This window comes from Dasypus novemcinctus, chromosome 3 (genome assembly GCF_030445035.2).
Source record: "Dasypus novemcinctus isolate mDasNov1 chromosome 3, mDasNov1.1.hap2, whole genome shotgun sequence".
Taxonomy (NCBI): Eukaryota; Metazoa; Chordata; class Mammalia; order Cingulata; family Dasypodidae; genus Dasypus; species Dasypus novemcinctus.
In genome coordinates this window covers 103,553,364-103,576,747 of record NC_080675.1, presented here as the reverse complement: position 1 = coordinate 103,576,747, position 23,384 = coordinate 103,553,364, and the positions used below count along the sequence as shown (strand labels likewise).

The 23,384-nt window shown below is 40.0% G+C and overlaps 1 protein-coding gene across 1 annotated transcript in view; it reads right to left on the bottom strand.

Annotated features, from left to right (window-relative positions):
• The window catches only part of EMC7 (ER membrane protein complex subunit 7), a 40,030-nt gene extending 25,714 nt beyond the window's left edge, over positions 1-14,316 (bottom strand). The window contains exon 1 of the mRNA XM_004455349.5: positions 13,954-14,316. Coding sequence (XP_004455406.1) covers positions 13,954-14,189 — 236 coding nt within the window. The 5' untranslated portion in view covers positions 14,190-14,316. The remainder of the gene's footprint in view (positions 1-13,953) is intronic.
• Positions 14,317-23,384: the final 9,068 nt, after the last annotated feature.

Genomic DNA, 23,384 nt, shown 5'->3' with positions numbered 1-23,384 from the left:
ATTAAATATTAATAAAAGGGCACTTCACCAAGAAGACATACCTGTAATAAATATCTATGCACCTAACCTAGGTGCCCCAAGATGCATGATGCACACACTGGCAAAACTGAAGGTAGAAATAGATATTTTTACAATAATAATTGGAGACTTCAGTACACCACTCTCAGCACTGAATAAAATATCTGGACAGAAAGACTAATAATATGATAAATAAACTAGACTTAACAGATATTTATAGAGCATAACACCCCAAAACAGAAGACTATACATTTTTCTCTCAAGTGCCCATGGATCCTTCTCCAGGACAGACCACATATTGGGTTACAACACAGGTCTCAAATAAATTTGTAAAGACTGAAATTATATAAAACACTCTGATCATAGTGGAATGAAGCTGGAAATCAATAACAAATGGAAAAAGGCAAAATTCAGAAATATGTGAAGATTAAACAAAACACTCTTAAATAATTAGTGGGTTAAAGAAGAAATTCCAAGAGAAATCAATAAATATCAGAAAACAAGGACACAACATATCAAAATCTATGGGACACAAGGAAGGCAGTGCTGAGAGGGAAATTTATAGCCCAAATACTTAGATTAAAAAAGAAAAGCTAAAACTGAAGACCTAACAGCACATCTAAAGGAACTAGAAGGACAACAAAAAACTAATCCCAAACCAAGCTAAAGGAAAGAAATAACAAAGATCAGAGCAGAAATATATGAAATTGAGAACAACAATAACAACAACCACAAAAATACAGAGAATTATCAAAAGTAAAAGTTGGTTCTTCAAGAAGTTCAACAATATAGACAACCCTTAGCTAGACAACAGAGAAAAAGAGAAGATGCAAATAAATAAAAAATGAGAGGTAAGATAATACCATTGACCCCATAGATATGATAGTAAAAGGATAATATGAACAACTATATGACAAATTAGACAGTTTAGACAAAATGGAAAAATTCCTAGAAATACCTAAACAACTTACAATGATCCCAGAAGAAACAGACTTCAACAAAGCAATCACAAGAGATTGAAACAGTCATCAAAAACCTCCCAACAATGAAAAGCCCAGGCTTCACAGGTGAATTCTACCAATCATTCAAAGACTATCTAAAACAGGGGTTCTTAACAAGGGGCCCATGAGCTTGAACTGAAATTCAAAAAAATATTATTTCGTGGGGACAGCTGGTGTGGGTGTGATATGTTTATTAAATAATACATGGTATAGTGTGGACTTAGTAAGGGATCCGTGGTTTTCACCTGATCTGTGGAACAAAAAAGGTTAAGAACCCCTGATCTAAAACCAATCTTGCTCAGGTTCTTCCAAAAAAGTGAACAGGAAGGAATGCTACCAAACTCATTTTATGGCATCAACATCACCCTAATACCCAAACCAGATAAAGATACTAAGAAAAAAGAAAAAACTACAGACGAATATCTCTAATTAATATAGATGCAAAAATCCTCAACAAAATACTTGCAAACTGAATGCAAAAGCACATTAAAAGACTTAAACACCATGATCACATGGATTTTATCCGAGTATGCAACAGTGGTTTAACATAAGAAAATAAATTACTGTAATAAATCACATTAATAAATTGAAGAAGAAAAATCACATGATCCTCTCAATTGACAAAGAAAAGCCATCTGACAAAAGACAGCATCCTTACTTGATAACAACACACCAAAAGACAGTAATAGGAGGAAGCTTTCTCAACATGATGAAGTGCATATATGAAAAACCCACAGCTAGCAGTGTATTCAATGCCAAAAGACCGAAAGCTTTCTCACTGAGATCAGACACAAGACAAGGATACCCACTCTCAACAATGGTATTCGGCATTGTGCTAGAAGTTCTAGCTAGAACAATTAGGCAAGGAAAATAAATAAAAGGCACCCAAATAGGAAAGAAGTAAAACTGTTGCTACTCACTGATGATATGATTCTCCATCTGGAAGATCCTGAAAAAATTTACAAAAAAGCTACTGTAACTAACAGATGAGTTCAGCAAAGTGGTGGGCTGCAAGATTAATATGCAAAAATCAGTAGCATTTCTATACACTACTGCTGAGCAATCTGAAGAGGAAGTTATAAAAAAATTCCATTTGTAATAGTGATGAAAAGAATAAAATATTTGGAATACACTTAACCAAAGACATAAAAGAACTATATTCAGAAAACTACAAAAAAATTGCTAAAGGAAAACAAAAAGACCTAAATAAATGGACGTACATTCCATGTTCATGGATTGGAAGACAAAATACTATTAAGATGTCAATTCTACCCAAATTGATTTAAAGATTCAACACAATCCCAATAAAAATCCCAACAGCCTTTTATGCAAAAACGGAAAAGGCAATGATCAAATTTATTTGAATAGGCAAGGGACCCGAATAGCAAAAAATGTCTTTAAAGCAAAGAATGAAGATGGAGTACTCTTCACTTCCTATCTTTAAAGCATATTACTTAGCTACAGTGGTAAAAAAAGCATGACATAAAAATATAAATATTGGCAATGGAACTAAATTGAGAATTCAGAAATATTTGGAAACTACATATCCGATAAGGGTTTGCTATCCATGTTATATTAAAAGATTGTACAACTCAACAATAAAAAAGACAAGCAACCCAATTAAAAAATGAGAAAAAGACTTGAATAGACATTTCTCCGAAGAGGAAATATAAATGGCCTAAAAGTACATGAAAAAATGTTCAACATCACTAGCTATTAGGGAAATGCAGATCAAAACTGCAATGAGATACTATTTCACACCTTACAGAATGGACATCATCAAGAAAACAGAAAACTACCAGTGCTGGAGAGGATGTGGAAAATTAGGAACACTCCTTCACTGTTGGTAGAAATGTTGGTGCAGTCTCTGTGGAAGAATTTGCTAGTACCGTAAGAAGCTGAATATAGAACTGCCTTATGATCCAGCAATCCCATTACTAGGAATATATTTGGAAGAACTAAAAGCAAGGATGCTGTAGCAGTTTAATATTAATCATTGATGAACTGCAAAAAGAAATATTGGATTATGTTTGTAAACTGGTCTTTTCCTCTGTGCATATTAGAGTGTATCGGATTCAGAGGTTTTACTTTACTTGATTAAATAGTGATTAAGGCTTTGATTGGGCCACATCAGTAGGATGTTCAGTCTCTGCCCATTTGGTAGGTGGGAATCACAGAAAAAAGCACTGCAGAGAAGGGAGGTTGGAGTCTTGAACTGGAGCCCTGGGAAGTAAGCACATGGAAGAGCTTGGCTGTGAGGAAAGAGATACAAGCCCCAGGAAGAGAGGAACCCTGAGCCCAGAAAGAAGCAAGGCCTGGAAAGAGAGAAACTCTGAGCCTGGAGAGAACCAAGTCCCAGGAAGAGAGGAACCCAGGAAGCCTGAACCCTGGCAGACATTGGCAGTCATCTTGCTCCAACACGTGGCAAGACATTGGTGAGGGACTTAACTTATGCTTTATGGCCTGGTAACTGTAAGTTTCTACCCCAAATAAATACCCTTTATAAAAACCAGCCAATTTCTGGTATCTTGCACCAGCACCCCTTTGGCTGACAAATACGGGATTTGGTACCAAGAAGTAGGGAAGTGCTTTGGCATATATTACCAAAATGCTGGAATGGTTTTATAAATGTGTAATGAGTATTTTTTGGAGGAATTGTGAAATGCTTGATGGAAAAGGCCTAGATCACTCTGAAGACTTGATAACAATATGGATGCCTTAGAAATAAATGATGAAACTATTATTGGAAACTGGAGGAAAGGCAATCTGTTTTAAAGTCACAGAGAACTTAGCAAAATTGACTCCTAATGTTTTATGGAAGGCAGAATTTGAAACCGGCGAACCTGGGCATTTAGGTAAAGAACTTTCCAAAGTAAACCTGGAGAATGCGGCTTAGCTTCTCCTTGTAGCTTACAGCAAAATGCTAGATGAGAGAAATACGCTGAGAATTGAATTGCTGGGCACAAAGAAAACAGAAAGTGGTTATGGAAATTCCCAGTCTCTGGAAATCAAGCTCCCAGAAGACAAGGCACTATTTGAAGACTACTTGGAACTTGAAATCAGGATTGAAGATGTAGTTATCTAGGAAAGATTTGTGGAAAGTCTTATTGTCTGATGGCTTTGATCCCTGCTTCTTACTGCTAAACCAACAAAGTTTTTGAGAGCTGTCTAAATAAAACCACTGTCAGCTTGGACTAAAAGGGACATGGAAAGGAGAGACTGAAGGAGAAATAGCTTTAATAGGAAAACCATGGAAGCTGAGATCTGGAATTAAGACTTTGCCCTGGGCCAAGAGAGGAACCCCACCCATGTGCACAGAGAGGGTGAGTTTGCCCTAGCAGTTGAAGAGGATGGATATTCCCACCCAATGTTAGGGGAGAGTTTTGCCATCCCAGGGTACAGAAAGGGTGGAGCACATTCCTCCAAGGTTAAGGCGGTTAAGGTCAGCACACAGTAGGTCTGAGAGGGGTTCACCTGTCCCCCATGGATTAGGGAAGGCCAGGTGGTCAACTTGTTGTTCTGAGAGAGTTGAGCCTTTATGCCAAAGGTTAGGGAGGATGTTGCCTGCATCTTATTGTACTAGGGGGGTTAAGTTTCTAACCCAAAGATTGGGTAAGGTATGGCAATCACCCCAATGCTCTTCGAGGGTGAGGTCTGGAACTTGGTCACCACCCAGATGCTTGATGAGGATGAAACCAAGAAAATGGCCATTGGGCAAGCCTGTGGAAAGGGTGGGTTCCCATAAGGCCCAAGGAAAAGAAACCTATCCTCTTAAGAATTACTCTCAGACTTTGAAATCGAATGGAGGATACCCTACAGGTTTATTAAACTGTTCTGGACCCATAACTCATGTTATTCTCCCAATTTCTCCTTATTGTAATGAAAATGTTTATCCTTGTCTGTCCATTTGTATAGTGGAAGCAGATAAATGGTTTTGTAAGTTTCAGATGTCTACAGAAGACAGGACTTTGCCCCAAGACAAACTGTATTTCTTTAAACCAAATATGGTAATTTTATACTTAGTATTGTTACTGATTTAAGGATTTTTAAAAACATTGTAATGTCTTTTTAGAATTCAGAGGGTGGAGTGCAGCAGTTTGATATCATTGATAAATTCCAAAAAGAAATACTGGATTATGTTTGTAAACTGGTCTTTTCCTCTGGCATATTAGAGTGTATGGGATTCAGAGAGTAAATGATGATTAAGGTTTTGATTGGGCTACATCAGTAGGATGTTCAGTCCCTGCCCCCTTGGTGGGTGGAGACTCACAGGAAACTGCACTGCAGAGAAGGGAAGGGAAGGGAGTCTTGAGCTGGATCCCCAAGGAAGTAAGCACACAGAGGAGCTTGGTTGTGAGGAAAAAGCAAGCCCTGGGAAAAGAGCAGTGTGAAGGAAGGCCTAGAAAGAGAGAAACCCTGAGCCTAGAGAGAAGCAAGCCCCAGGGAGAAAGGATTCCAGGAAGTCTGAACCCTGGAAGACATCAGCAGCCATCTTGCTCCAACACATGGCAAAGAGTTTGGGGAGGGAAGTAACTTATGCTTTACGGCCTGGTAACTGTAAGCTTCTACCCCAAATAAACACCCTTTATAAAAATCAACCGTTTTCTGGTATTTTGCATCAGCACCCCTTTGGCTGACTAATACAAATGCAAAGTAACAATTGCACACTGATGTTCATACTCACAGTTGCTAAAAAACAACCATCCCAAGTGTCCATCAACCGATGAATGGATCAACAAAGTATGGTACGTACATACAATGGAATACTATACAGCTGTAAGAAAAAATGAAATCAGAATGTATACAACAACACAGATTAACCTTGAGGATATTAAGTTGAGTGAAATAAACCAGACACAAAAGGACAAATATTGTATGGTCTCATTAATATTAATTAAATAAAATGAGTAAATGCACAGAAGTAATCTCTAGTGTATAGGTTATGAGGAAATAGAATGTGGGTTGAAAGGGGAAGCTTGAGAAGCAGTTGTGGCTCAACTGACAGAGCATCTGCCTACCATATGGAGGGTCCAGGGTTCTATACCCAGGGCCTCCTGACCTGTGTGGTGAGCTGGCCCAAACGCAGCGCTGCCGCATGCAAGGAGTAATGTGCCACTCAGGGGTATCCCCCATGTAGGCGAGCCCCACATGGAAGGAATGTGCCCCACAAGGAGAGCCAACCCGTGCAAAAAAAGTGCAGCCCGCTCAGGAGTAGCGCCACACACACACACACAGAGCTGATGCAGCAAGATGACACAACAAAAAAGTGACAGTTTCCCAGTGCCACAAAGCAAGAATGCAAGTGGACACAGTAGAACACACAGCGAATGGACACAAAGAGCAGACAAAAGGAGGGAAGCGGAGAGAAATAAATAAAACAAATATTAAAAAAAAAAGAAAGAAAGGGGAAGCTGATGCTAAATATGCAGGCTGTTTAATAAGGGGGAAAGTTCATGTGGTCAGCTGGCCCATGGCTAGTGCTGCCGCACGCAAGGAGTGCCATGCCACGCAGGGGTGTCCCTGTGTAGGGGAGCCCCACACATAAGGAGTGTGTCCCACAAGGAGAGCCACCCCACGTGAAAAAAGCACAGCTCGCCCAGGAGTGGCACCGCACACATGGAGAGCTGACACAGCAAGATGATGCAACAGAAAAGAGACAGTTTCCCAGTGCCGTCTGATAATACAAGCAGATGCAGAAGAACATAGAGAATGGACACAGAGAACAGACAACGGCAGGGGGGGAAGGGGAGAGAGAAATAAATAAAATAAATCTTTAAAAAAAATAATAAGGGGGAAAGTTAACGGTAATAGATTATAGTGATATAATGGGATAGTCTAGGGAAGTTAATATCAATTGAAAAAAAGCTAGAAGATAATCCAGAGACTATTTTAACATGGTGATTTCAGTGGTAGATGATGATTGTGGTTGATAATACAAACACAAGAATGTTCCTCTCCTACAAGGTGTTAAGAATATAGAGATACATGGGAAAATGTAACTAATATAACATATACAATAGTTAACAATAACATTGTAATATTTTACAGCAATGGCAAAGAAGGTACAATATCAATGCTAAGTGTCAATAATGGCTGTATAGAAGGGGGTTTATCTTTCCTTTTGGAGTAATGAAAACATTCTGAAGTGGACTGAGTTGATGACCACATATCTCTGTGATGAAACTGAGAGCCAAAGAGGGTACACTTTGGATGGAATGTACAAAGCAGGGGACTCTATAACACAGAGAACCCAATGGTGAATGATGGACTGTGTTTAACAGTACAAATATTAGTACATGCTCTCATCAACTACAATAAATATACAGTACTAATACATGGTGTATTAGCCAGCCAAAGGGGTGCTGATGTAAAGTACCAGAAATCTGTTAGCTTTTTTAAAGGGTATTTATTTGGGGTAAAAGCTTACAGTTACAAAGCCCTAAAGAGTCCATCTCAAGGTTGCTATCTCTCCAAAGTCACTTGCCACATGTTGAAGTAAGATGGTTGCTGATCTCTGCATGATCTCTCCTTTCCCTCCAGGTTTCCAGTCCTCTTGGCACAGGACTCGTGTCTTTCCAGGCTTTCTATATCAGCTGCAAACTGTCAGGCAAATGGCTCATCCCTCTCTGGGGCCCCAGGATAAAAAAGACAGAGCTCTTTCTCTTCCTTGTGCCTTCTCAAGTGAGTGTCCATTTATATCGGTCCACCAAGGTAATTTAATCAAGACATGTCAACTGAATCTAATGAATTCAAAGGGTATCATACCCAGTGGAATAGATTCTCTTTTTTGGGATTCATAAATAAACTCAAACTGCCACACTCCACACTATGAATCCCAAAAAGACATTACAATATTCAAAAAACCTTAAAACCTTTCAGCTAGCAATGTTAGATATAAAATCACATCACAATCAGTTATAGAAACTTAGTTCCTCTTGGTGTGAAGTCCCTCTGGCTGTAAACCTGTGAAACTTACAATACATGTTATCTGCTTCCAGCACATAGAGGGACAGATACAGGATGAATATTTGCATTACCATGAGGGGAAATTGGGAAGGAAACATAAGTCACAGGTCCCTAAGAGTTCTGAAAACCTGCAGGGCATACTCCAGTAGATTTCAAAGTCCAAAAGCATTCATCAACTGGTGGTTTCTTCTCCTCCTTGGGGCCTCATGGGGGCCACCCTTCCCACAGGCTGACCCAATGGCTATGTTCTTGGTTCCACCATCATCAAGCATCTGGGTGGCTACCAAGCTCCAGACCTCACCCTCCAAGAACACTGAGGTGATGGCCACACTTTACCCAATCTCTGGGGTAGAGTCCCAACCCCCTTAGTAGAGTGAGGCAGAAGCAACATTCTCCCTAATCTCTGACATACGGGCCTAATCTCCTCAGAACAGTGAGGTGATAACCTGACCTTCCCTAATCTATGGGGAACAGGCCCATCCCTCTCAGAGCAATGGGGTGGTGACCTGATTCTCCCCAACCCTTGGGAAATGTGCTCCACCCTCTCTGTAGCCTGAGGTGGCAAAAACTCTCCCTGAACAGAAGGCTGGAATACCCACCCTCTTCAAATGCTGGGGCAAACTCACCCTCTCTGTACATATGGATTGGGTCCCTCCCTTGGCGCAAGGAGATGTTTTAATTCCAGACCTCAGCTTCCATGATTTTTCTCTTAAAGTCATTTCCCTTTCCATCTCTTTCCTCCATGTCCCTTTTAGTCCAGGCTGACAGTTTTGTTCATACAGATCTCACAAAAAGGTTGTTGGTTTAGCATGCAGGAAGCAAGGGTCCATGCATCAGGCAGTAACATGTTCCACAAGTCTTTCATGGATAACTGTATTTTCCATCCAGGTTTACAAGTTCCAAGTTTAATTAATTCCTCAAATGGGGCACTATCGTCTGGGGACTTGATTTCCAGAGGCTTGGAATTTCCAGAATCAGCTTTTCTGGTTTCTTTGTGCCCAACAATTCAGTTCTCAGCTTATCTCTTTTATCTAGCATTTTGCTATAAGATGCAAGGAGAAGCCACACCGTATTCTCCAAGTTTACTTTGAAAAGTTCTTCAGCTAAATGTCCCGGCTTGCAGTTTTCAAATTCTGCCTCCATATAAAACAGGAGTCAAACTTGCTAAATTCTCTGCAACTTTAAAGCACAGATCACCTTCCCTCCAGATTCCAATAATAATTTCATCATTTTTTTCTAATGCCTCATCAAAAGTCTCTTTAATGTCCATATTTTTACCAACAGTCTCTTCAACACAATCTAGGCCTTTTCAATCAAGTATCTCACAATAACTCCAAAAAATACCCTTCTCCATTTATAAAACCATTCCAGCATTTTTGGTAATTGCAACAGACTGTACGCCACTCACGGTACCAAATTCTGTATTAGTCAGCCATAAGGGTGCTGATGCAAAGTACCAAAAATCTGTTGGCTCTTATAAAGAGTATTTATTTGGGGTAAAAGTTTATAGTTATAAGGTGCCAAAGAGTCCAACTCAAGGTTGCTCTCTCACCAAAGTCAGCTGCTACATGTTGAAGCAAGATGGTTGCTGATCTCTGCCTGGTCTCTCCTTTCCCTCCAGGCTTCCAGTCCTCTCGGCATAGGACTTGTGTCTTTCCAGGCTTTCTATATCAGCTGCAAACTAACAGGCAAATGGATCATCTCCCTCTGGGGCCCCAGGATAAAAAACGACAGAGCTCTCTATCCTCCTTGTTTCTTCTTGAGTCTGTACATACCAGCCAAACCAAGGGGCCAAGGACTCAATCTGAATTATGCCTACTGATGTGGTCAAATCAAAGCCCTAATCTTAACAGGTAATTTAATCAAGGCATGTCAGCTGAATCTAATGCATTCAAAGGGTATCACACCAAGAGGAACAGATAAGTTTACAAACATAATCTTTCTCTTTTTGGGATTCACAAATAATCTCAAACTGCCACACATAGAATTAAAAATAAGATGGTTTGTGGAAATAATACACCAAATATAATCTATATGGACTATAGCTAGCAGTAATATGTCCTTTCATCAATTGTAATAAATGTGTCACAACAACAGAAGGTGTTGATGGTAGGGCAATCCATGGCAATCCTATATAGTATGCATGACTGTATTATAAACTCACAATTTCTCAAAACAAAACAAAACAAACCCCAATGAATAATCACTCCATACCATGGCTATTATTAAATACAGAAAATAATAAATGCTTGTGAGCATGCAGAGAAATAGGAACCCATATAAGTTGCAGGTGGCACTTTAGAATGGTGCAGATGCTATTGAAAACAGCTTGGCAATTCCTCAAAAATTTAAACATAGATTTACCATATGACCCAGCAATTCCACTCTTAGGTATATACCCCCGAAGAACTGAAAGCAGGGACTCATACAGATAATTATATATAAATATTGACAGCAGCATTATTCACAATAGCCAAAGGACGGAAACAATCCAAATGTCCATTGAAAGATGAATGGATAAACAAAATGCAGTACATTCATATAATGGAATACTATTCAGCCATAAAAACAAATGAAGTTCTGATGCATGCTACAACATGGATGATCCTTAAGAACATTATGCTGGGGAGTGGATGCAGCTCAAGCAGTTGAGTGCCTGCTTCCCATGTGCGAGGTCCTGGGTTTAAAAAAAAAAAAAAGAGAAAGGGAAGCGGACTTGGCCCAATGGATAGGGCATCTGCCTACCACATGGGAAGTCCGGGGTTTGAACCTCCTTGACCCGTGTGGAACTAGCCCATGTGCAGTGCTGATGCGCACAAGGAGTGCCCTGCCATGCAGGGGTGTCCCCCACATAGGGGAGCCCCACGCGCAAGAAGTGTGCACCAGAAGGAGAGCCACCCAGCACGAAAGTAAGTGTAGCCTGCCCAAGAATGGCACTGCACACACAGAGAGCTGACACAGCAAGATGACACAACAAAAAGAAACACAGACTCCTGGTGCTGCTGCTAAGGATAGGTCACAGAGGAACACACAGCGAATGGACAGAGAGAGCAGACAGTGGGAGGGGGGGAGGGGGAAAGAAATAAATTCTTAAAAAAAAAAAAAAAAAAGAAAAAACATTATGCTAAGTGAATTAAGCTAGAAAAAAAGAACATATACTGTATGACTCCGCTTATATGAAATATCTAGAATAAGAAAATTCACAGATGCAGAAGTGGATGACCAGGGTCTAGGAGAAGGGGGAGTAAGAGTTATTGCTTAAAGAGTAAAGTTTCTAATTTGGGTGAGGGAAAGTTTCAGCAACAAAGGTGGTGATGGTAGCAGAACATTGTAAAATACTAATGAATTATACTTAAAAATAGCTAAAATGGCATTTTATGATATATATTTTATTACCATAATGTACTCTACAATGTAAAAACCTTGTTGGATACTGATTTGAAAGAACAAAGATATAAAAGCATTTTGAGATAATTGGGAAAACATAAAAATGGACTGGGTATTAGATATTAAGGAATTATTTAATTTAACCAATATGGTAAAGTGGGTATATTTTTAAAAAGCTCTTATCTGTCAGAGATATGTAATAATGCTTTTACGGATGAAGAGATATTTAATTTATATATCTCGTTTTATCATTTACTATTATAATATTTTAAAATTTTCCAGAAAAAAATTGATGTGCAGAGGAGACATGAAAGAAAACAAGAGATTGTGACACGTATTTAAGTAATTCTGTTTAGTGTATATCTGGACATTTCCATCATAAGAAGTTGCCAAAAAGTACAAGGCATAATCTTAATATAATCAAAAAAACTAAGAACTACGTAAATGTCCAATAACAGAGGCCTGGATGAATAGAGATTTATGTGCACAGTGATGATAGCAAGAAGTGGCATGGGGAATCCTTAGCCACAACTCCCTGCATCTACATTAGCCAACTCCCCAAGCTACCTCCAATAAGTATAAACAGAAGTAAAATCTTGTGCTAGTTATTTAAAACCAGATACAAGACAAATTACGTACTTCCTTCCAACAAGACTGCCACCATAAGCTCCTCATATTAATTTTCAATCAGCCTTTTTACATACAAATGGAAGAACATTAAATGGTATCAAAGCTATTTACAAAATATGAAAAGAGGTTTATTTACAAAAAGTGAAAAGAGCAGTTTACAAAGTACTGTACACTGTATTTTACCATTAAAAATTCTTGTTAATAGCATCTATGTACGCCAGGTGAGGCGCAGAAAGATTGAAAGGTGATGAGTTTTGTTTGTTTTGTGTTTATTATTATTATGGAATAATGAAAGTGCTCTGGGAGTTATTGCAGTGATGAATGCACAAACATGTGATTACACCAAATACCACTGATTGTACTTTTTGGATGGATTTATGCTTTATTAATACGTACCAATAAAACTGTAAAAAAAAGCTTAAGAAAAATATGAGTGTACAAAATAAATTGGAGAGACAATGAAATAGCAGCTATGTATGGCAGAGGAGGCTTAGAGAGATTGAGAGGTGAATATTAAAGGGTACAGGTTTTTGTTTGTTTTTTTATTATTACTATTAATATTGGAATAATGAAACTAATAATGATTGAATTAATGAATACTCAACTATGTGATTATATCAAATAACACTGATTGTACACTTTGGATAGATAATATGCTTTATTATATGTACCAATAAAACGGGTTTTAAAAAATCTTTGTTCATATGATTTTTTTAAAAGACTGGGGAAAGATACCATAAGATGTTAAAGGTTATTATCTTTACTTTTTTTATCTCCTCTTCAATAAGCATATATAGTATTATACATTATTTCAAAATATAAACAATAAGTGCTTATTAAAATAACTGTATACTACAGAAAAAAAGCCAAATTGTTAATTAAGGCTAATTTTCCAAAGCTTAATAAGAGTTTTACCATTAAAGTATCATTAATGAAGGTGGATCCTAATGAATACCCTAATGCTAGATTACTAATGTCAGAGCATAAGATAATGGTTGTAAATTTCTTGTAATTATTCATTTTAGGTTGGTATTCTCATTCAAGGGCACTTGGATGATCTGAACAAATGTGTAAATAAAAAGACTTAAGTGTCTGCATTTAAGTTGCATGGCTTTTACGTGCCACTTACTGGTGGACAAGCTCACCCAAAAATGTTCCTTTCTTAAATCTCTTTCAATTAGCAATTTCACTTTCCAAGCAGCAGTGACAAGATTTAAAACATCATATTTGAACTCAGACATCTGAAAACAGTCTGCTGCAAAAACTAGAGTGATAAAAAAATTCACCACGTCTTTTAAAATTGGTTAAAATACCATTTCTACTAAGAGGTGAAGGACAGCAGCAATGCAGAGAAACCCATAAATGCCAAGTGTGAGGCTGCAAATCCCTCAATGAATTCCAATGTAAAAAAAAAAAAAAAAAAAAAAAAGGACAACAATCCCACCTCCAGCACACACACACACAGAAAGCTTTGATTAAGGACTTCAGGGCCCATTAATTTTAGAAGCAGCAGCATTAGTCTCCAAGACTATGTAATCACTAGAAGCCCTTTGGGCTTTTAGAATTCCCACTTGTTTATTAGCCTTTCTACGCAACACCAAGCTACTCAAAGCCCGAAGTGAACGCAAAAGGCTGCCAGGTTCCTGGGAAACGAGAGGTCAAGGTAAGAATCCAGCAAGAGACAAATAAGGGGGTCTACCTGTCTCAAGACCCAACCGCAGTCGTACCCATAAAGAGCCAAAACGGGGGTGAAAACAACTGACACTTGTCTGGCTCTTCTCTTTTCTGAAGTACAGGGTCAGGAGGAGGAAGGCGCATAGACCGCTAGCGACCCCCGCCCCTTCATCCTCCGACAGCGACTTGGTTACATCCTGACACTTAGCAATCCTAGGGGAATCCCCCTCGGGGCTTCCCATCCCGCCCGCTTTCCCACTGCGTTCAGGATGCTCACTTAAGGAAGCCTACGTGCTCTTCTCCGTCTACGAGTACTCGGGCGGCCGAGATCCAGTCCTGGGGCTTCACCCCCGGAACAACTGCACGACCTTCGATCTTGAAGCGCTCTCCTACGCCGACTCCGCTCCCTCCAGACCCCTCGGCGCTAGCTCCGGGCACCTCCGAACTCTGCGCATCCCGCGATAGCAGCACCAGCATCAGGACGAAAATGAAACGTGACGGAGCAACCGCCATGACAGCAGCTATCAGCGGTCAGGCCGGCAGCCCCGGAAGCCCTCCCGGTCTCCGAGACTCTGCTCCGTTGCTGCCTCCGCAGCCGCAGCCGCCAACCTGCCGTCGTCATCACTGAGCGCCCGATCCTGGCGCGAGTGGTGAGCTCCATCCGGAGTGAAAGAAGTCTTGGCCAATGGGCTTGCGAGGCGGAAGTGAAGCTGTAGTACTGGGTCGAATTTCCCCGGCTGCGGCTTGCCAGGCTGTGCGACCAGTCTGTCAAGTGTTGCTGAAAGGGGCCGCCCAAATGGTGAAAGTGGTGAATAGGTGGTGTTGTGGCGGCCACGGAGACCAAGGACCTCAAGAGTAAAGGACTGAGAGGGACAAGGATCTGAAGTGTCTGCAAATGAGACTCTGGTTTCGAGAGTAACAGGTTCAGAGACAGCGTTTTAAAAGCTTATAGAGCTTCTCCAAGACGTATTAAAGGAAAAAGCAAGTTGCAGATAAGGGTATAGAATGCTCCAGTTTGTATGTATTTAAAGGAGATATTCTTGTCTCACCACAGAAAATATATGAAAAAATATATTAACAGTTAACTGTTGCCTCTGGTGAAAAGAGAGGAGGGTTAGGGAACACTTACCTGACACTTTACACCACTCGTACTGTTTTTAATGCTTTACAGTGAGCATAACAGCGTTAGGGGAGAAACCCGCCGACGTTGATGGCAGGGGCTAAAGCCAAGATTTCGTAGATCATCTTTTCCAGTTCTTTATTTTTTATAACGGAGGGGGTGGTAGTGACTTGCCTAAGGTTTCTGCTGGCCTTAAACATTGCCCTCTCTACTGCAAATCCCTATTGAAGTGTTTGCTCTGCTCAGTCTTAGCTTTAGCCTTCTAGGAAAGAGTAACAAAAATGTCAAGAAGTGTTGCAAGCTAAGCACCAGGAGAAGGCAGAGGAAGAGGCGCCTGGAACCACCCCATACTCTGTTCTCCCAAGTATCAGCAACTGCCTCTTAGGAGTACTTTACCTCATCTTTTGAAAACTATTGTTTATTGATCTTTGGAAAAACCAGGGCTGCTAAGAAGGAAAAAACAAAACAAAATTGACTGCTTGTCTGCTAGATAAATCTCTCATTTGGTAAACCAGGTTCAGGAAGGTCACAATTACCTGTAGGATTTCTTCTTTTAAAATGTTTATTTTTAAATTTATTTAAATTTAAAATTTATTAGATTTTAGATTTACTTTAAAATCTGTTTAACATTTGAATGAATAACACATTCAAATGTGAGAGAGTAGAAAGGAGCGCTACTCATAATCAGTTTGTGATATACCTAACACACAGGGCCAGTAGGTAGGCCATCAGAAAACAATGTTTCTCCAAAGCCGTACCACAGCTACAAAATGACTAACAACATTATTTTTTCAGTCATTTCTGCTTTCTTACCAATGACTTCCCCAGCCCAGCTTTGCCCACTTGCCTCCTGAATAAAGATATTGATATATTCAGTCCAGAGTGGATCCTTGATTCTCCTAGACCTTCCTCAGAATTTTTCAGCACAGGCCTAAATTCTATATAATATCTCTCTTACTGAAACAGCCATGTTTTCTCCAGTATGCAGTCCTAGCTGCAGCAAGCTAGTAAACCTAACTTTGTTTGACAACAGATATGTTTCTGGCGCTCTTCATCTGTTGGATATTATCTTATCATGTGGTGGAAAATTCAAATGGTACAAAAGAATATATAGAGTTAAAGTCTCCTTCCCACTTCTCTCCCTAATCCACTGTTTTAGTTTCCTTGACTGCTTAAGCAAATACCATGTGTTGTACTGAAAACAGAATGAACAGACTTAATAAGGCACAGAACATGGGGAGCAGGTATTGTTCAGTGATTGAGCACTTGCTTCCCATGTATCAAACCAGGGACCTCATAAAATAAAATATTTTAAAAAATAGATGACAGACCAAATCAGACAGACCTTATTCTAAAATTTAAAAAAAAAGAAAGAAAAAAAGGGCACCGTACAAGTTTATTGAGTTAAAGTAGCATTGATACAGAACAGTACCAGAAGGGGTTTCCGCTCAAAAGGTTGAGCTGGAGGAGCAGCTTCTATGTCTGTTTGAACAAAGAAGGGATTAGGGGAGATGGGAAGGGGTGAGTGGGCAGGGTGTCTTTGGGCAACAGTTTGTTAATCAGTTAACTGGCACATGCAGGAGTGTCACAGCACAGCTCCTTAATCAGCAAGCTCCTCCAGCAGAGTATTTTTGCAAGATTGTTGCCATCTGGTGAGGGTCAGCAGATTTTCAGACAGCAGCTTTATTACAGCCCCTTTTTTTTCAAGGGGCAGAGGTCTTTATTAGCACCACAAAGGACCATTGGGGTGGCGGACTTGGCCCAGTGGTTAGGGCATCCGTCTACCACACGGGAGGTCCGTGGTTCAAACCCCGGGCCTCCTTGACCCGTGTGGAGCTGGCCCATGCACAGTGCTGATGCGCACAAGGAGTGCCCTGCCATGCAGAGGGAGCCCCACGCGCAAGGAGTGCGCCCCTTAAGGAGAGCCACCCAGCGCGAAAGAAAGTACAGCCTGCCCAGGAATGGTGCCGCACATACGGAGAGCTGACACAACAAGATTACACAACAAAAAGAAACACAGATTCCTGTGCCACTCACAACAACAGAAGCGGACAAAGAACAGAGAGCAAATAGACACAGAGAACAGATAACTGGGGTGGGGGAGGAAGGGGAGAGAAATAAATAAATAAATCTTTTTTTAAAATTTAAAAAAAGGATCGTTGGTATCAGCCTGCTTCATTGAGCCTCTATTTTTTCTTTGTAATTCCCTGAATAAAATGGCAGCTCAAGCAAATGAAGATGATTAGTAAAATTATTTGTCATTCCAATTTCCCTCATGCAATAGGATGGCTTAAATAATAGGAATTTTATTAGCTCATGGTTTTGAGGTTAGGAAAACATTAAGTCAAGGTATCATCAAAGTGTTGTTTCTTCCCAAAGACTGGCATTCTGGGCCTGATCCTTGGTCCTGGGCTCCTCCACATGGCTATGCCCTTGGTGGCCTCTCTTGGCCTCTCCCTTCTCTTCCCGGTTCCATAGAACTTCAGTGTCTTCTTTCCTGTGGTTTTCTCTCTCTTTTTTTGGATTTCATTCAGCTTATAAAGAACTCCAGTAGTAGGATTAAGACCCATCCTAGGGAAGCGGACGTATAGAGTCCGCTGATAGAGCATCCGCATACCATATGGAGGGTACAGAGTTCGATACCCAGGGCCTCCTGACCCATGTGGTGAGCTGGCCCATAAGCAGTGCTGCCCCATGCAAGGAATGCTGTGCCACGCAGGGGCGCCCCTGCATAGGGGTGCCTTGCTCAAGGAGTGCGTCCTGCAAGGAGAGATGTCCCGCATGAAAAGAAGTGCAGCCTGCCTAGGAGTGGCACTGCACACACAGAGAACTAACGCAGCAAGTTGATGCAACAAAAGAGATGCAGTTTCCAAGTGCCACCTGACAATGCCAGTGGACTCAGAAGAACACACAGCAAAATGGACACAGAGCAGACAACAGGGGAGGAAGGGGAGAGAAAAAAAAAAAAACCCATCCTGATTGGGACCAAGGATCAGGCCCAGAACGCCAGTCTTTGGGAAGAAACAACACCTTGATGATACCTTGACCCGACTGTTTTCCTAACCTCACACGTTAACTGAAGTAACCTCATCAAAAGGTCATACTTATACTGGGTGCCCATAGGAGTGGATTAAGTTTAAGAACAGGTTTTTGGGGGTACATAGCTCCAAACCACCATGCTCTGCTCTTTGGACTTCAAAAGACATGTTTCTTCATGCAAAATACATTCATTCCATCACAAAAGCCTTAAGTCATTTCAGTAACAACGATAAGAAGAAAGTTTCATCTAAGTTGGTCATGGGTGTGGTCTGTTCTGGGGCACAATTTCCCTCTGTGGACCTGTAAAATCTAGAAAACAAGTTATCTGCTTCCAATATATTATGGAGTTTCAGGCATAAGAGAAACATTCCTAATCTAATAACAAGAAATTGGAAGGAAAACAAGGGTCACGGGTCCCAAACAATTCTGAAAGCCAGCCAGGCAAACTCCATCAGAATTCAAGGTCTGATAGTCATCTATGGATGGGTGTTTTATCCTACATGCCAGATGGAGCAGTAGCCCCACCCCTTTCAAGTGTTTGTGCAGTGGCCAAGCTCTCCCCAAACACTGAAGTAAATGCTCTAACCTCTTTAAGCATCAGGTTAGAGGCCAGTCTCTCAGCAAATGTGGAATGCAGTCCCCACCATCTCCAAGCATTGGGGTGGCAACACTCTTCCTGAACAGTAGGGCACACTCTCCAAGCACTGGGGCAGACCCACTCTTTCTACACACATGGGTGAGCCCACTGTCTTGGCACAAGGAGATACCTTCAGTCCAGACCTTGACATCCATGGTTCTGCCCTTGAAGTCATTCTTCCTTCAATTTGTCCCTTCTCTGTCCCTTTCAGACCAGACTGGCAGTGGTTCTTCTCATATAAATTTTGCAAAAAATACTTCCAACTTTGCTTGTAGTTTACACAGATCTAAACCTTTACACAAAAGGACTTTACCACAGATCCTTCCTGGGTAACTGCTTTCCAATCCTGATATCCACTGGAATGGCTGATCAGAGCCATGTTCAATGAAATTCCCACATGGATCCCTATTCTCTGGGCACTTGCTTTCTGGAAGCTCAGGTAAATTACTGATATAGCCACTTCGAACCCAAGTCTCAGAGCACACTATATGATTAGGCTTAGAATTTTCTAAACCCATCAATTTCTGGTTTGTGCCCAGGAGTTCAGATCTAAGCTTTTCCCTTTCCTTTCTCATTTCACTATAAAACCAGGCTGCACCTTCCACACTTAGCTTGGAAATTCCTCAGCTAAATATTCCAAGATCATGTTTTCAAGTTCTGCCTTCTACCAGACATCAGAATTCAATTTTGCCAAGTTAATTTTTAATTTTATTTAAGATCTATTGATCTATTCCCCTCCTCTCCCACCCCACTGTTTGCACTAACTGTCTGCTCTAGGTCTGTTCATTATGTGTTCATCTTCTTTTTAGGAAACACTGGGGAACCAAACCTGGGACCTCCCATATGGGAGGGAGGTACCCAAAACTTGAGCCACTTACGCTCCCTGATTGTTGTATCTCTCATTGTGTTTCCTTGTTGTGTCTCTTTGTTGCATCATCTCATTGAGTCAGCTCACCTCGCCAGCCTGTTGTATCAGCTTGCTGTCTTACTTGTCTTCTTTAGCAGGCACCAGGAACTTAACCCCAGACCTGTCTTGAGGTAGAAAGGCACTCAACTGTTTGAGCCACATCTCTTTCCCTTGCCAAGTTTTTGATGCTTTCAAACAAGAATTGCCTGTCCGCCAGTTTTTAATAACACATTCATAATTTCCTTCTAAATTCTCATCAGAGACAGCTTTAGCTTCCATATTTCTACCAACAATCTCTTCAGAGAAATCTAGGCTTTTTCAGTCAAGCACCTCACAGTTCTTCAGCCTCTACTCATTACCAATTCCAAAGCTCTTTCTACATTTTCAGCTATTTGCAAAAGCAGCATTCGACTCTTTGATTTAGTTTCCTTGGCTGCTCAAGCAAATACCAAGCAATGGATTGACTTATACAAGAGGAATTTTATTAACACATAGTTTTGAGGCTAGGAAAAATTCCAAATTAACGTGTCACCAAAGTAATGTTTTCTTCCCAAAGAATGGTATTCTGGAGCTGGCTGCCAGTGATCCTTGATCCTGGACTCTTCAGTCATATGGGTGGCCTCTCCTGGCCTTTCCTTTTTCTCCTGGTTTCTGTTGTCCTTCAGCTTCTTGCTTCCCATAGCTTTCTCCTTATCAGTCTCAATTTCACTCTGCTTGTAAAGGACTCAAGTATTAGGATTAAGCTGTATCCTGATTGGTTTGGGCCACACCTCAACTGAAGTAACCTCATCAAAAGTTCCTATTTACGATGGGTTCACACTCACAGGAATGTATTAATTTTAAGAACATGTTTTTCTGCGGGTACAAAGCTCCAAACAGCATACCCACCTAGGCAATTATCTTCAAATACAATCAGTATTAACAGTTTCCTGAGTCTTATCCCAGAAAGTCAATAATATACAAGCAAATACATACATTTAAATATATATGCATCTTGTATGTTACCAATTGTATAAAAAGGGAGTGAGAATATATATCTATAAATATATATTTACATAATTATATAAAATTATATTATTTTATATACTTAAAAGTATATATTGAACATAATCTAGTAATATGTAATATACATAAATGAAAAGCATAACTTAATATATAATCCTACTAGATAATACATAATACACTATGTATACATATAAATGTTCTTTATATACAATATATATAATTTCTGCACCTTTTATTCACAATTGATAACATACTATAAATGCTACTCTGCACTTTGTTCTTTTTATTTAATGTATATTGGAAATCATCCTGTATCAGGACATAAAGAACTGCTTCATTCCTGTTTATGACTCACAGTGTTCCAGTATAAGGGATATGCCATATCAATTAACCGATTCCCTACTGAGGAAAATCAAGATTGTTTCCAGTCTTGTTACTACAAATATTGCTGAAGTGAATTTCTTTTCCATGTGTGATTTCCACATATATCTAGTTAATTCCTAGTAGAATTGCTGGATCAAAGAGTATGTGAATTTATTAATTTTGAAAATATTGTCAAATTTCCTTCCACAAAATTTGTTCCAACTTTCTCTCTCACTAGCAATGGGAATGCCTTGTTTCCTTATACCTTCACCAACAGTGTATTATCAAAATCTATCTTTTCCAAATGAATGGGTTAACATGACATCTCAATTTTAATTTGTATTTTTCTTACTGTGAGATGGAGCATTGTTTCAAATGTTTAAGAGCCATTTATATTTCCTTTCTGTGACATGCCTAATTTGTATTCTTTGTCCATTTTCTTTTGAATTGTTGGTCTTAATGATTTGGAGGAGCTCTTAAACATTAGAGGAATTAAATATTTGTAAAATGAGTGGCAAATATTTTCTACTAGTTTATTCTTTGTATTTTGACTGCTGGTCTCCAATTTTTATCCCCCTTTTCATCTTTCACTTTCTAATAGAATTATAACATAACTAAAAATAAACAGAAGCTGGGAAAAAAGAGGAGCTCTCTTTATGGGTTTAGTCTAGAATTAGAAATGTGTCGTTGGAGGCTTTTATATTCCACATGTTTGTTAGTCCTCATTGTGAGAGTGCTTCTTTGATCTCTCCTGCCTCTACCTCCCACATATTTAATGACTGAATCATTGGAAAAGGTCTCCCTCCCCATTTTTTCATCCATTTCTTGGCACACAGAGAATTGGATCTAAGATGTACAATGAGAATAGTGGAGACCAACTTAAAGGGGATAAAGCCTTGCACTCACCAAAGACATTTTTCATGAAGGACACAAGCCTTAAAATGCTGATTTTAAAATATAAGTCTCTGCCTAGTATGTTCATTCCACAGGAAATATTGGGCTGATCTCTGAGACAAGCCCTTGTTTCAGTACCAATCTTGGGAGGATTAAGCACTTTTGAAACCATCATAAAAAGATAATGAGGGAAGTAGATTTGGCTCAACTGATAGAGCATCTGCCTACCACATGGGAGGTCCAGGGTTCAAACCCAGGGCCTCCTGGCCCATGTGGGGAGCTGGCCCTTGTGCAGTGCTGTTGCGTGCAAGGAGTGCCGTGCCACATAGGGGTGTCCCCCACATAGGGGAGCCCATGTGCAAGGACTGCACCCCGTAGGAGAGCCCCCCCTGTGCAAAAAAAGTGCAGCCTGCCCAGGAGTGGCACCACACACACGGAGAGCTGACACAGCAAGATGATGCAACAAAAAGAGACACAGATTCCCGGTGCCACTAACAAGAATCCAAGTGGACACAGAAGCACACACACAGCAAATGGACATAGAGAGCAGACAACGGAGGGAGGGGAGGAGGAAGGGGGGAGAAATAAATAAAAAATAAATCTTAGAAAAAAAAAAAGATGATATGCTGCAACCCTCCCTGCCACTACCAACTATCAAAAACTATGCTAAACTATGAAATAAGATTTCATTTTCCTAAAATGATTTTTAAAATGTATACCCATGCTTAAAAATACCTTCAAGGTTTTTTCTTCATAAATTTTTAGGGTTCCAGCTTTGCTGATGTCTTAGGCAGATGTTCAGTTTGACTAATAGGTAATTAATGTTGATTCTAATACCCCACGTAGAAATTGGGACGTTTACTCTTTTTGTCAGGGAAAAGGGTGGTGGAAGAGGACCAGCAGCATACAGCAACTGAGTTCTCTGGATCCCCATTTCTGCCTTCCTCTTTTCTTATCCTATCTTATTGTTACTCAATTACTGAAGTATCCAATTATTTGAACCCCTTAAATGCTAAGCTTATAACTTCATGGGCATTAGATGGAGGAGAGATGCCTAAATAATGTTTTTAGGCAATGTACAATTCTGTTATCTCTACCGTTTTCCAAGAGGTACACAGGTATTACATAGATACTCAACTCTAAATTGTAAAAGAGTTATTCCATAAGGAAGCCTTTGAATTTATACTTTATAACAGAAACAATAATTATAATGAAATATTTGGACTTGCTCTCTCTGTTCAGCCAGATCCATTTTCTACCTTCCTCCTCTCTGATTTGTTCCCTAGAAAGCTGGACGCCTAAGGACTTGGATTTCTTGCCTTCTGACTTCCAGTTGGGTTCAACCAATTGGAGGTGTCAAGTTGGCTATCCTATTCAGTTTCCCTTAACACTGCCCATACTTGAAGAAAGTTTGATGAGGGAATAATTAATAATCACCCCTTTCAAGTGTTCCATCTGCTTCCTGCCAATACCCTGACCCCTAAGAATTCAAGCAGATCTACTTATTTTAATTATGGCAAATAACGTTAAAGTGAAAACAGATCAGGTGTTTTTATTATTATTTTATTTTTCAATCCAGGCCCTTTGCTTTCTTCCTCTTCCTTTTTTTTCTGCCTGGTTCTTGGCTTCTTCATATCATGGCCACAAGGGGGTGAACAAGGATAGAGACAGAGACAAAACTGAAACCCCCACCCTTCAGGAATTAAATGTTGGATTAAACCAACAGAGGTTAACTCTGAGTTT